Raw genomic sequence first — 12,333 nt, forward strand, 5'->3', positions numbered from 1 at the left:
TCTGTTCCGGTCGAAAACAGTAAAATTGTTAATTGTCCCAGTTTTGCTATTATTATTTTTATTGTATTTTTTTTAAAACTATCAGTGTGTTCAGCAAGTTAATAGTAGAGTAACATATTAGGTTGTGTGTTTGCACCATTCAAAAATGAAATTAAACAATCTTATGGATTATGTGTTTAATCATTCTGATTATATGTATACCATATGTTTAAATGGTAATAGCTGATCTAATTTTTAAATCTGCTTTTTTGTACATTTAACATGTTTTGAATAAATGACAATAGAAAGAAAATGATGAGTTGTTATCATCTGCAATAAATTTGCCTAATTAATTTTTAAACTATTGCGTTTTTTTTATGGGTTTTTTTGCTTCAGAGTTGCTACAGTGTCAGTAAATTAAAGAAAAAAAAACTTCCTATTTTTCACTGTGGAAATCTGGTAATCCTTAACTACATGGACAATGCGCGAAACTGAAGCTCTAGTAGAAAATGTGGTCAGACACCAAAATCTTGCCGAACTGGACAAAACTCACAACAATAGTACAATATATTTTCTCAAATTACTTTGTTTAGTGCTGACATTAGGAGAACCGTGCAGAATTGCGTAAACAGCATTCGCCTACTGTATGCATTCAAGAAATATATTTATTAAATTAAGGAAGTGCTCCCTGAGTGCTTTCTTCCACAGCAGTATGTAATACTCTAAAACGTGCTATGTTAAAAACCAGAACAATACATCAATAGCTGCCATCTTTCAGTATGCCTTGCAGGATATTGTAAACATCCGGTTCACACACCATATAAACGAGCAGAGTGCACTTGCAAACTGCATTGTGAACACAAACAAACACATTTCTGAAAAAAATTGAAAGGGACCAAAAACAAACCAAACAAAACTTTAGCTCGCATGCAAACAAACTCTGCCCCTTTACTCACAGATAAGTGTGAACAGCAAGCATATTGATACATTGTTTCAAACTAAATTAACCAGACCAGTTTGAAACAGACTAAGTATGAATGTAGCCCAAGACAGCAATTGTCCACTGTAACAGATTCCACTCTAAATGACTTGATAATTTGTGCACAATCCCAATCAATCAATCTGTTTTATGTAGCACCTTTTATAGTGGACCACCTTCACAAAGCGCTTTAGAAGATACAGTGAACAACAACGCATATTACAGTGAAAAACAATGCATAGTACATTAAATACAAAGCTAGGATGTGAAAATTCTAAAACAGTGGGAATGTGTGGCATGTAGAATCATGAGAATAAGATAGTGAAAAATCAGAAGTAGCAAAGACACAACAGATAGTAACAGATACCAGGCTTAAGAGCATGGAAAGCACGAGAGAACAATTGGGTCTTGAGAGTTGATTTAAAGTGAGCGATGGTGGGAGCATCACGCACCAAAGCTGCGAGAGAGTTCGAGAGTCAGAGCCATGCAGCTAAACGAGCGTTCTCCAAGTGTGGTGCACTTTTGCTTGGGGATAACAAGCAGACCATAGTACCAGGTGAGCCGGAGAATTTGGAAAGTTTTCCTGAACTTTGCAGGTAGCCAGTGCAGCTGGGTAAGGCAGAGGGTGATGTGTTCACGGTTTTTTACATCTGGTAAGGATCCTGGTAGTGGCATTCTGAACTAGCCGCATGCAAGAAGACCACAATAGAGAGAGTTGCAGTATCTCCGCATCCGGGAGGGAAAGGTAGGGATGGACTTGGAGATGTTTCGAAGGTGGTAGAAGGAAGATTTGACCACAGAGGAGATCAAAGGAGAGGTTGCAGGCCAGAAGTACACCAAAGCTTCGTACAGTGGGAGAAGGCAGCAGCAGACAGTTTCCGAGGTTCAGGGCAGCTATATTGAGATTGTTAAGTTGAGATTTAGATCCTACTAGAAGGAGTTCAGATTTACTTGTTGAGCTAAGAAAATTAGCTGACATCCATGCCTCGATGCCTTGAATGCAAGCCGAGAACTGGACCATGGTAGAGGGGCTTCCAGGGTCGAATTTTAAGTAGAGCTGGTTGTCATCAGCATAGGAGTGTAACATGAGGCTATGTTTATGGATTAGGTGACCAAGGGAAGCATGTAGATGTTGACGAGAAGAGGCCCAAGAACAGACCCTTGAGGGACATCACAAGTGACTGGGTTTGCGACACAACTGCATCCAGCATAGAAAACAGACTACATGTGTCCAGATAGGTAAGAAGACATCCAGGAGTGACAGGTTCCAGAGATTCCAACATATTCTGAAGGTGGTCAAAAATAATGCTATGATCTTTGGTGTCAAAAGCAGCTGTTAGGTCAAGGAGGACAAGCACAGAGAGAGCAGAAGGATCAGCATTAAGCAGGATAAAATTTACAATCCAGAGCAGAGCAGTTTCAATACTGTGATGCGGCCAGAAGACAGACTACAGAGATTGAAGCAGATTGTTATCCTTGATGTTTCATAAGCTTTTGGAGAGAAAACGGAGTTTGGAGATAGGACGGAAATTAGATAAGACAGCCAGGTAAAGGGAGGGTTTTTTGAGTACTGGTGTAACTTGGGCAAGCTTAAGGGCAGCAGGAACCAAGCCTGAATCCAGGGACAGATAGAGCGTGTGCATAATGCAAGGAGCAAGATCAGAAGCACAGAGACGGACAAGATTAGTCAGCCGGGGGTCCAAGGGGCACGTGTCAGCAGTTGATTTCAAAAGTAAGCCGAAGACATCAGTAATGGAGAGAGGAGAGAAGGAGGAGAGAGCAGGAGGGGCAGCCGGAGGCGTGGTGATCAAGTAGTAAACTGGGTTTGTGGCAGGAGAGCCTAGACTTTGTTCTGAAAGAAAGAGGAGGATGAACGGAGATGGATATATCAGTGACTGGATGTAGGATTTGGTCAATGGTCTTGGAGAACATTGGGTTTACTTTGTCCCATAGTTATGATTTCAGAGTACTTCATCCTAGCAGCAGCGAGCACACGCCTGTAGCTACCAAGATGGTTGGTCCAGATCTCTCTGTGAACCGTTAGTCCAGCCGACCTCCATTTGCGCTCAAGCTTGTGACTGTTTCAGGCAATCGAAGTTCGAGGGTGTACCATGGGCAGTTGCAATCTTACTTGACTGTTCTGGTTATAAGCAGGGCAAAAGAGTCGATGATCTGGTAAGGGTGGTGTTATAGAAGGTCACTGCATTGTCAGTCAAAGATGGGAGAGTACCAGTTAGAGGGGATGAAGAAACACATTCCGAGAGTTTCAGAGGATTCAGCAGATTCTTGGGATGGAAGGAAATAACAGTATCAGTAGCGGAGGAAGGAGCAGGGAGATCGATGTTAGCAGTGATTAAGAAATGGTCAGAGAGAGAGAGATATCTGAGACAGAGAGATTGGATAGGTTAAGACCTCTGGTGATGAGCAGATCCAGGGTGTGTCCTCAGATGTGAGTAGGGACTTTGACAGATTGAGAGAGCCCAAGAATTCCAGGAGCATGTAGAAGTTGGTCACTAGGGGGGAAGAAGGCAAGTCAGTGTGAATATTGAAGTCACCTAGGAGTAGGATTTTGTCAGTAGAAGTGCAGATGAGGGAGAGGAATTCCTAAAACTCGGCAATAAAAGCCAAGTTATTCTTTGGTGGATGGTAGATAACGGCAAAAGTGAGGGACATGGGAGAGGGGAGCTTGATTGTGAGATGCTCAACTGAAGAAAAGGCTGTCAAAGCAAGCACAGAATTAGCAATAACAGCAGTGCCCCTGCCTCAGCCAGTGAGGCAAAGCTTTTCAAAGAGAGGAACTGTGATATTGGGATGTGCAGTGATTTGCCTTACTGACTGATCTCTCTCCCAGTGATCAATTACCCTGCCGCAGGTAAACCGGTAAACATCACATCGCCCAGCTGACTTTGGTATGACTGTTTCACTCTGTATAGTGCTGGAGCTCACATATGCTGTGCTATGAAGTAATACATATAAAGGTAAATACAGAGTCACTGTTCAAAATAATTCTGACAGGGAGTGAGATGTACAGTGGCTCTCAAAAGTATTCACCCCCCTTGGACTTTTCCACATTTTATTGTATTACAACATGGAATCAAAATGTATTTAATTAGGAGTTTTTGCCACTGATCAACACAAAAAAAGTCTAATGTCAAAGTGAAAAATAAAATCTACAGATTGTTCTAAATTAATTACAAATACAAAACAGAAAATAATTGATTGCATAAGTATTCACCCCCTTGAGTCAATATTTGGTAGAGGCACCTTTGGCAGCAATTACAGCCATGAGTCTATTTGGATAAGTCTCTACCAGCTTTGCAAATAAAAAATAAAATCTACAAATTGTTCTAAATTAATTTTTTTTGCCCATTCTTCTTTGCAAAATTGCTCAAGCTCCGTCAAGTTGGATGGGGACCGTTGGTGAACAGCAATTTTCAACTCTTTCCACATATTCTCAATTGGATTGAGGTCCGGGCTTTGATTGGGCCACTCAAGGACATTGACCTTTTTGTTTTTAAGCCACTCCAGTGTGGCTTTGGCTGTATGTTTGGGGTCATTGTCCTGCTGGAAGATTAATCTTCTCCCAAGTCCCAGGTCTCTTGCAGACTTCTGCAGGTTTTCCTCCAGGATTTCTCTATACTTTCCTGCATCCATTTTGCCCTCTATCTTCACGAGCTTTCCAGGCCCTGACGCAGAGAAGCATTCCCATAGCATGATGCTGCCACCACCATGCTTCACGGTAGGGATGTTGTTCTGAGGATGATGTGCGGTGTTAGGCTTACGCCAAACATAATGCTTAGCGTTGAGGCCAAAAAGCTCTATTTTGGTCTCATCAGACCATAGAATCTTCTTCCACTTGGTCTCAGGGTCTCCCACATGCCTTCTGGCAAACTCTAGCCGAGATTATGTGAGTTTTTTTCAACAGTGGCTTTCTTTTTGCCAGTCTCCCATAAAGGCCAGTTTTGTGAAGCAACCAGGCTATTGTTGCCGTATGCACAGTGTCTCCCAGCTTAGCCATGGAAGACTGTAACTCTTTTAGTTGCCATAGGCTTCTTGGTGGCCTCCCTGGCTAGTGCCCATCTCGCCCGGATACTCCGTTTTTGAGGATGGCCTGTTCTAGAGAGATTCACAGTTGTGCCATATTCTGTCCATTTCTTAATAATGGACTTTACTGTGCTCTGGGGGATATGCAATGCCTTGGAAATGTTCTTATACCCCTGACTGGTGCTTTTGAAGAACCTTATTCTGGATTTGCTTTGAATGTTCCTTTGTCTTCATGATGTAGTTTGTGTTAGGAAATGTATTAACCAACTGTGGGACCTCCCAGAGACAGGTGTATTTAATATGAAATCATGTGAAACACCTTAATTGCACACAGGTGGACTCCATTCAACTAATTATGCGACTTCTAAAGACAATTGGTTGGACCAGAGCTTATTTAGGTGTGTCACAGCAAAGGGGGTGAATACTTATGCAATCAGTTATTTTCTGTTTTATATTTGTAATTAATTTAGATTTTATTTTTCACTTTGACATTATGGACTTTTTTGTGTTGATCAGTGGCAAAAACTCCTAATTAAATCCATTTTGATTCCATGTTGTAACGCAATAAAATGTGGAAAAGTCCAAGGGGGGTGAATATTTTTGAGAGCCACTGTATATATTGCTTCGCCTACATACAAAAGCTTACACACAGCGTATATACAAAGTGCATGTACGTCACAGCCATTTCTTAAACCAGAAAGTCTTGAACATTGCAAAGAATTCTAATCATTGGTCCTAGAAAAAATATTTATTTACAGTCGAATACAACACAGTATAATCTAAGGCATTAGAGTAAAGGTGTTATTATTTCTGTACATGTGGCGGAGTTTGTCTGACCACACAGCCTTCGAGATAGAGAGTCTCAGTTTGAGATCTGGCCGTGCTGTGATGCAGATCCAGTTAAGGATTGCAACATGTAATTTTTTAGAAAGAATAAAAAAAAAGACTTGGGACCACAGAAAAAAAAAAATCATACCTTTTGAGTCTATATTGTGGTAAAACATAAATAGATTTATAAAATATTAACAGACCTATTCTGTTTACCAAGGGGTTAAGATTGAGGCTGTGCTTGGCTTACATTCATAGCTCCTGGAAAAGGAACATAATTTTATATTTTAATAACAAGCATTTCACATTGATAAACAATTTGGGCTGCAAACTTGCACACCATTACAAAACATTAGCAGTCCAAGCCATTCCTGTTTTAAAGGTACATTTCTCTCTCATCCTTCCAGCCAGTAGGTAAACTAGGAGGGATGTTATTATCGTGGCTCCTGGAGAGTGCTGAAGAATTGGCAGCAGTAGTTGCCTTGTTTACGGAGGGTGATGGTCTTGCACACTTAATACATGTCTGTTTTACGGGAGAAATATAAGGCATTTTATTTACTCTTAATTGAAAATCCATTTCTTTCTGCTGTTTGAAGGTGGGAAGGCTGGCTGTAATCCCCTCTCTGAGCACAGGTGTTTCTCCTAATCGCCAGCCTGCTTTTGCTGCAGCAGTGATGGTCAAAAGTGGGTCATATCAATTTTAAAAATCTAGACCATTTTCTGAAATGTGTGTTTTCTTGACATTTCTATTTCATTTTTATTGTGGGAACTTTGTATTGTTATAAGTAGGGCTTCTGTTTTTCTTTTTTTGTGATATGTATATATGGTTTTTTTTCAGGGCTTTCGCTTTTTATGTACAGTATGAAATTATTGTTTTCAGCTACTTTTTATTTTATATTTTTTTGTCACAATATGTATAGTAACTTGAAAGTACATGCACACTTCAGTTGTACCTTCTTTTCTTTGCTGTTTTCCACAATGAAATCCTTATGCTCACAGACATATTCTTTTGGGGTTTTTGTGTGTTTAGGTATTTTATTTAAATTTCGCCACAATTTGCAACTCTGTTTAAATTCCACGACCATGTAAATACTCCCTATCATATTGTAATATAGTTTTAAATCTCACGTGCAAGAACATCTCATTTTAAATCTCGCAAGTGTGTTTCAATCCTGCAATAGAAATGCTGGAATTTGCTGCCACTCAGAAGGGGGGAAAGGGGTCAAGTCAACATGAATTGAGTAACTATTTAGTGTTTTTCCGGTGTTTATTGGATATACACCAATTTCATTTTTTGTATTGAGTGTGTTTTATCAGTTTTTGTCTGTTAAAACCAAAAATCAGAAGCCCTAGTTGTAAAGCACTCCATTGTCTTGTTTCCACTGCCTTTCCCCAGGTATACCTCAGTACAGTTTCGTATCTCATACCTAACGGGGCCAAGCTTTGCTGTACGGAAGTATGACATCGAAAGGCTCGTGCTAAAGAGACAAACCTTTTTTCAACAGTGGCAGCCTTAAGTGAAGGCTGTGTTGAAAACAAACCCGACAAAGTTATTATTTATTTATTTATTTATTTAGTCTACTGACAGCTGTTTAAGGACTGCCACAAATGTATGTTTAATTTTGACCATCTTTGCTTGTTTTGCATATATCCAGTCGATACCACAATCCCAAAATTTTTTACAGCCACACTATGACCTTTATACTCCTGCACCACTGCTGCTTAGTCAGCTATACCTGACAAAATTACACTGAAATGCAGACATCCATCTTTAAGTACCTCTCGCCCAGGCATCCAGCTCAGCTATACCTGAGAAATCCAGTGGAAACAATGCACATGATGAGAGATTGTTATGCTTTTGTTAATCCCCAGCTGCACTACAACTGCTAGCATCTCTTAAAGTTTTATTTCTCTCTGGAATTGTCTTTGCTCATGCTTCAAAATTGGCATTGACTCCAGCCAAGTTAGAATTGGATATACATGTTTATGGTGGAGAAATATGTGCATTATGTTTTTGTAGATATCACATCTTTAACTGTAATCTTTAACTGGACCCTTACAACACAGGCATAGATGTGTGTTTCTCCCTCAGTTATTTTAGCCGTAGCTACTTGTTACTGGGCTTCCATATAGTAACGCACAAGGCAGCCTTGCGGCTTAGCCTTGTAACATTCCAGTCATTACACAATATTGCCCTGGCATCAATCAGCTTTGGTACCCATTGCAGCAGGCTTGAAGGAAAAATGACGTCGAGGTCTGTGAGTGCAGTATATTTATGTCCTGTGTCACAGGCTCGCCTGACCCACTTTGGATAAAAAATAACTAGTTGGGCATAAAATGTATGCTAAATAGCTTAAATTAAAAAATAATCTCTCTAAATGTATGTTTCAGGCAAGTTACGTTTACAATTATCCATCCAAAAAGTCCATAGTTACTGTAAGTTATTTGTTTGAATCATTAATGCACCGTAAAAAATAAAAAAAACTTGCTCGCTCAAAGCATTCTTTTTTTCTTCTTTAAGAACCAAGAGAAAAAAAAAAGAATCCCCTGCTATTTGTTTTCTTTGGCGCCAAATTCCTCCATTTGATTCCTTACCTCTTTGTGTTCATGATGTCAGTTTTATTTAATCTAAACGCTTAAAGCATAAGTACTTTTTTATGTCTGCGAGACGGACACTTGTAGCACATACATTTTACTCTTTCACCTTTCTTGGGATTTCAGAGAATAAAGATCAATTATTTGCAAAATCTAAAGTTTCATTAAAATCACTTTTGCTCTATCCCGGGCGTTTTAAGTGGACCATCTGTCTAAACATCTCTCCATTTTTTTTCTGATCATTTCCTCGACTTATTCATGAACCATGGGAGGCCGGCTTTGTAGTCTCCATGTAGCTGGTTCTTTCTACCCCCACTGAATACTTCTATGTGCTCGCACACTATATCTTTCACAGGGCTGGAAATTCTCTGAACTCTATTCACATGAATGGCTGACTTTCTGAAGTTCTTTTTTATTTAATTTTCTCAGTGAGGATTTGTATGCAGAAACTGACCTCGGTTGCTACAAAGCACAGCACATTGTTCTTGATCATTTTTCACTCTTCATCGCTGTTAAAGTTATGATGAAGAATTCCTTAATGATGCTTTGACTATTGTTTTAAGTCAATATGTATTCTTTTTTCCTGTTCAATAGGCACAGTAAATAAAATCTTTAGTATAATTAGGTTTTTGAAGCCTCTATAATCCTATATGATTAGACATTGCCTATTCAGGCTTTTGATGATTTGGACTTCAGATGAATATTGGCATGTTTAGGTATTTGATATAGAAGCCAAAGTGCGGGATCACATTATCTGATGAATTATTATTCTTTCTTGCAACGGTTTTGAATTCGTATGATCTGTTTTGAATGAGTTACATAATTTTACTCACAGTAAATTCAAAGAAACACCCTGCACAGTTTAACTGAACAGTAAAGTACAAGCAGAGAAGAGAGAGAGAGCTTTCTTTGATGTGTTCCACACACACGGCACAGAGGGCTTTTATCCTAATTACGTTTTTTTTTCCTCTGTGTTTGTGTCTCTTCCCTCATTTCCGATTCCATGTTTCAGAGGTGGTTCTGTGTAACTCAAGCAGCAGACAGAAATGCCTCTCCAGAATCAACTGGCTTAAACAGTAGAAGCAGCCATTTAACAAAACATGCCTGTCCTTACATGGTATTTAACATGGCCTCTTCAGAAACTACACTGTTCCCTGTAACCCTTTTGTCATATTCAGTGAGTGTTTATTTTGCATCCCACCCACATGCTTTGCTGTTGTAGTTCATCAATGCCATATTTTATTTATATACTGTATTTGGAAATATTGATAGAGTGCAGCAGCTCGTTTGCAAAGGTACCCTGTCATTGGCATCAGCAGCAGGGTTACAGTAAAGCAAATACATTTGACAGTTTCACAGAAGAAAGTGAGTAACAAGCAACACATTGGCTTTTGAAAGCTTGAAACAAATCAGCATGTCTCTAGTGTTTAGTAAATAGGGAACTTAGACACAAAAATCTAACCTTAAAAAATGTGTACAAAAGAAAAGAAAAAAAAAAACCACTGCAATTATAATGACTGATTCCAGTGAATCTGTGCAGTCTTTTGCTGATGGTGGGATTAGATGAGGACTAGTAGGAGCTGCCTATTTCATCCCGGGGGCCAGAAGCATGCAGCTATCTCTTCTGCCAGTGTCTCAGTGCACATGTTATTACCAGTCTCCGTGCTAGGGCTTGTCAGAGACGAGACTGCCCGTGTCAAGTTTGCAGTATTTATAAAGCTGTGCCTTCATTTGGTTTGACCCACTGCATAAAGAGGCTGCTTTACAAATTGTTGGCCAGTAGCCAAAGATAGTATTTTTACAGAGGCCCTACACTTAAAGCCTCTGGGATATAGAGCTGCTACATGAAATACAGGGCAGCCCAGCGCCTGCCAGTCTGAAATTGCCCCTCTTGCTGATTGCACACTAAGTAAGCTGTGGATAGTCTATTCCATCCACAGCTCCACAATCTGTCTTTACAATGGCTTAGTACCTCACCAAGACAGCCAATCTCTGCATATGTACTTAGGCTACTTAAAATTCTGTTAGTTGTGTGGAATTCATTATGGATTTTTAAGTGTTATTGATGCATTTACAGTGGTAGGTCAGATGCATCATTGAGTAACACATACAAACAGATTAGTGATTTATTTGTCCAAATAAAGACAAAATACAGTTCAATTCTGCCAGCATTGTTTGGCCAAAAGTATAGATGGGAATTATTACAGATTAAATGTTTTTACTAGAGGAAGAGGGTTTGCCACCAAGTACTAGTATAGAAACTGCCAAGAGCACAGAAAAGGGTTTAAAATCCCAGTATATTGCCTAATTTACTGTTTCAAAACTTTTGATTTCATGCTATTGAGATCTTCAATCTCTGTCCACCTGAAACTAAAGGATTCCTCTCAGTTGACTTGTTTTTGACAATGTGCCAGCATTGTGTCTGCAGCACCATAGATATACAGCAAGGCCACTTTCCCAGTGTCTGGCCCTCATCTACTGGATTGATTGGAGACTTTGGCACTCTGCCATTTTTCAATTGCAGATTTAGGCTTTCTGCCAATGTGGGATTATAGGAAAAGCTTATTTGCCTTTTTGGGATTGCAGATTTAGGCCCTCGGCCGTTTGGGGACAGTAGAGCTTGGCCTGCAGTGAAGTAAAAGCTCAGCTGCGACTGTGGTAAAGGCACTGTTGGGTGTGGGCTGTTCTTGGATTGTAGAATGTGTTTCTTCCAGTGGGCTTTCAAATGAATTCCGTGAACCATTTAAAGCTATACTCCCTTATACAGCAGACTGCATTTGCATCCTCTGATAATAGTAAAAAAAAAAAAAAAAATCTTGCATGTCCCATTTGTGATGTGTCAGTTTGTTTTGTTATCAGCATTGTTTTTTTAGTATTTGCATTTTTGTTTGCTGTTTAGTGTGAGAAGAAAATGTGTGTCTACCTATCTAAGTTTAATGTTAGTGTTATTCTGTGTGTTAAACCAGCCGTGGAAGTTTTTAACTGCTTACCCTCCTTAAACAACTCCTAACTGTGAATCATTAGGTTTCAACCGTTATTAAATTACTTATTCATGAAACTTGAATAAAAAGGCAAGTCTTTTATTCCACTTTACTGGAATATAAAACACTTAAAAAAAATTATAAAAAAATAAAAAAAGCGACAGAGACAATTCGCTTTCGTGTTCCAATGAAGTATTTTAATCCTTCCAATTTTCCTGCAGGCACGTGTAGTTGAACTAGAAGTCTGCGTGGTATATTGAGCTTGCAATAAATTAAATCATGTAGTAAATGTACATTTTAGACTTGAGGTTAGTGGAATGTTCTGCCACTCGGATCCCTCCAATTGGGCTAATTGATGGTGAGACCATGTTGACAGTATATATTGAGCATGTTCTATAAATATTAATGTGTAAGGACCCAGCACTAATTCACTGCTTCCTGTGTTTCACATTATTAGCAAAGAGCAAAATAATGACAGTATATTAATTTATTTGTATTCAATTGCAGTGAATGACTTGTATCCAGATATGTCTTTGATGTGTGTGTGTGTGTGTGTGTGTGTGTGTGTATGTATATATATATATATATATATATATATATATATATATATATATATATATATATATATATATATATTATTTTTTTTATTTTTTTATTTTTTCAGGGTCTCCACAGCCCAGCAAGTGCAGAAGAGGTGGGAGCTGTCATTGAAGCTGGATAAGGGCATTTACGCAGTGACTGTGTCCCGATCAGGGTTAACCTACACTGTAAGTTCCTTCTGCCAGGATAACTATCCAGCATACCAAGATAGATAACTCTAAACTTACCACAGACAACCATTCTCATTTTTTTTTTTTTTTTTTTTTTTTGCTTGTCTGTTTTTCAAATGCCAGTTCTGCAATTCTTACATGACACACTTGGACAACA

The 12,333-nt window shown here is 39.0% G+C and overlaps 1 protein-coding gene across 5 annotated transcripts in view; it reads left to right on the forward strand.

Moving 5' to 3' along the window:
• LOC121327468 (propionyl-CoA carboxylase alpha chain, mitochondrial-like) overlaps positions 1–12,333 on the forward strand; it is a 182,898-nt gene that overhangs the window by 82,825 nt on the left and 87,740 nt on the right. For all 5 annotated transcript variants that reach the window (XR_005951575.1, XM_041271533.1, XM_041271535.1 and 2 more), the window contains exon 19: positions 12,071–12,173. Coding sequence is in view for 4 of the 5 variants with exons in the window: in XM_041271533.1 (XP_041127467.1) it covers positions 12,071–12,173 (103 nt within the window). In the remaining variant the exon portion in view is untranslated. The remainder of the gene's footprint in view (positions 1–12,070; positions 12,174–12,333) is intronic.

Source organism: Polyodon spathula, chromosome 15 (assembly GCF_017654505.1).
Source record: "Polyodon spathula isolate WHYD16114869_AA chromosome 15, ASM1765450v1, whole genome shotgun sequence".
Lineage (NCBI taxonomy): Eukaryota > Metazoa > Chordata > Actinopteri > Acipenseriformes > Polyodontidae > Polyodon > Polyodon spathula.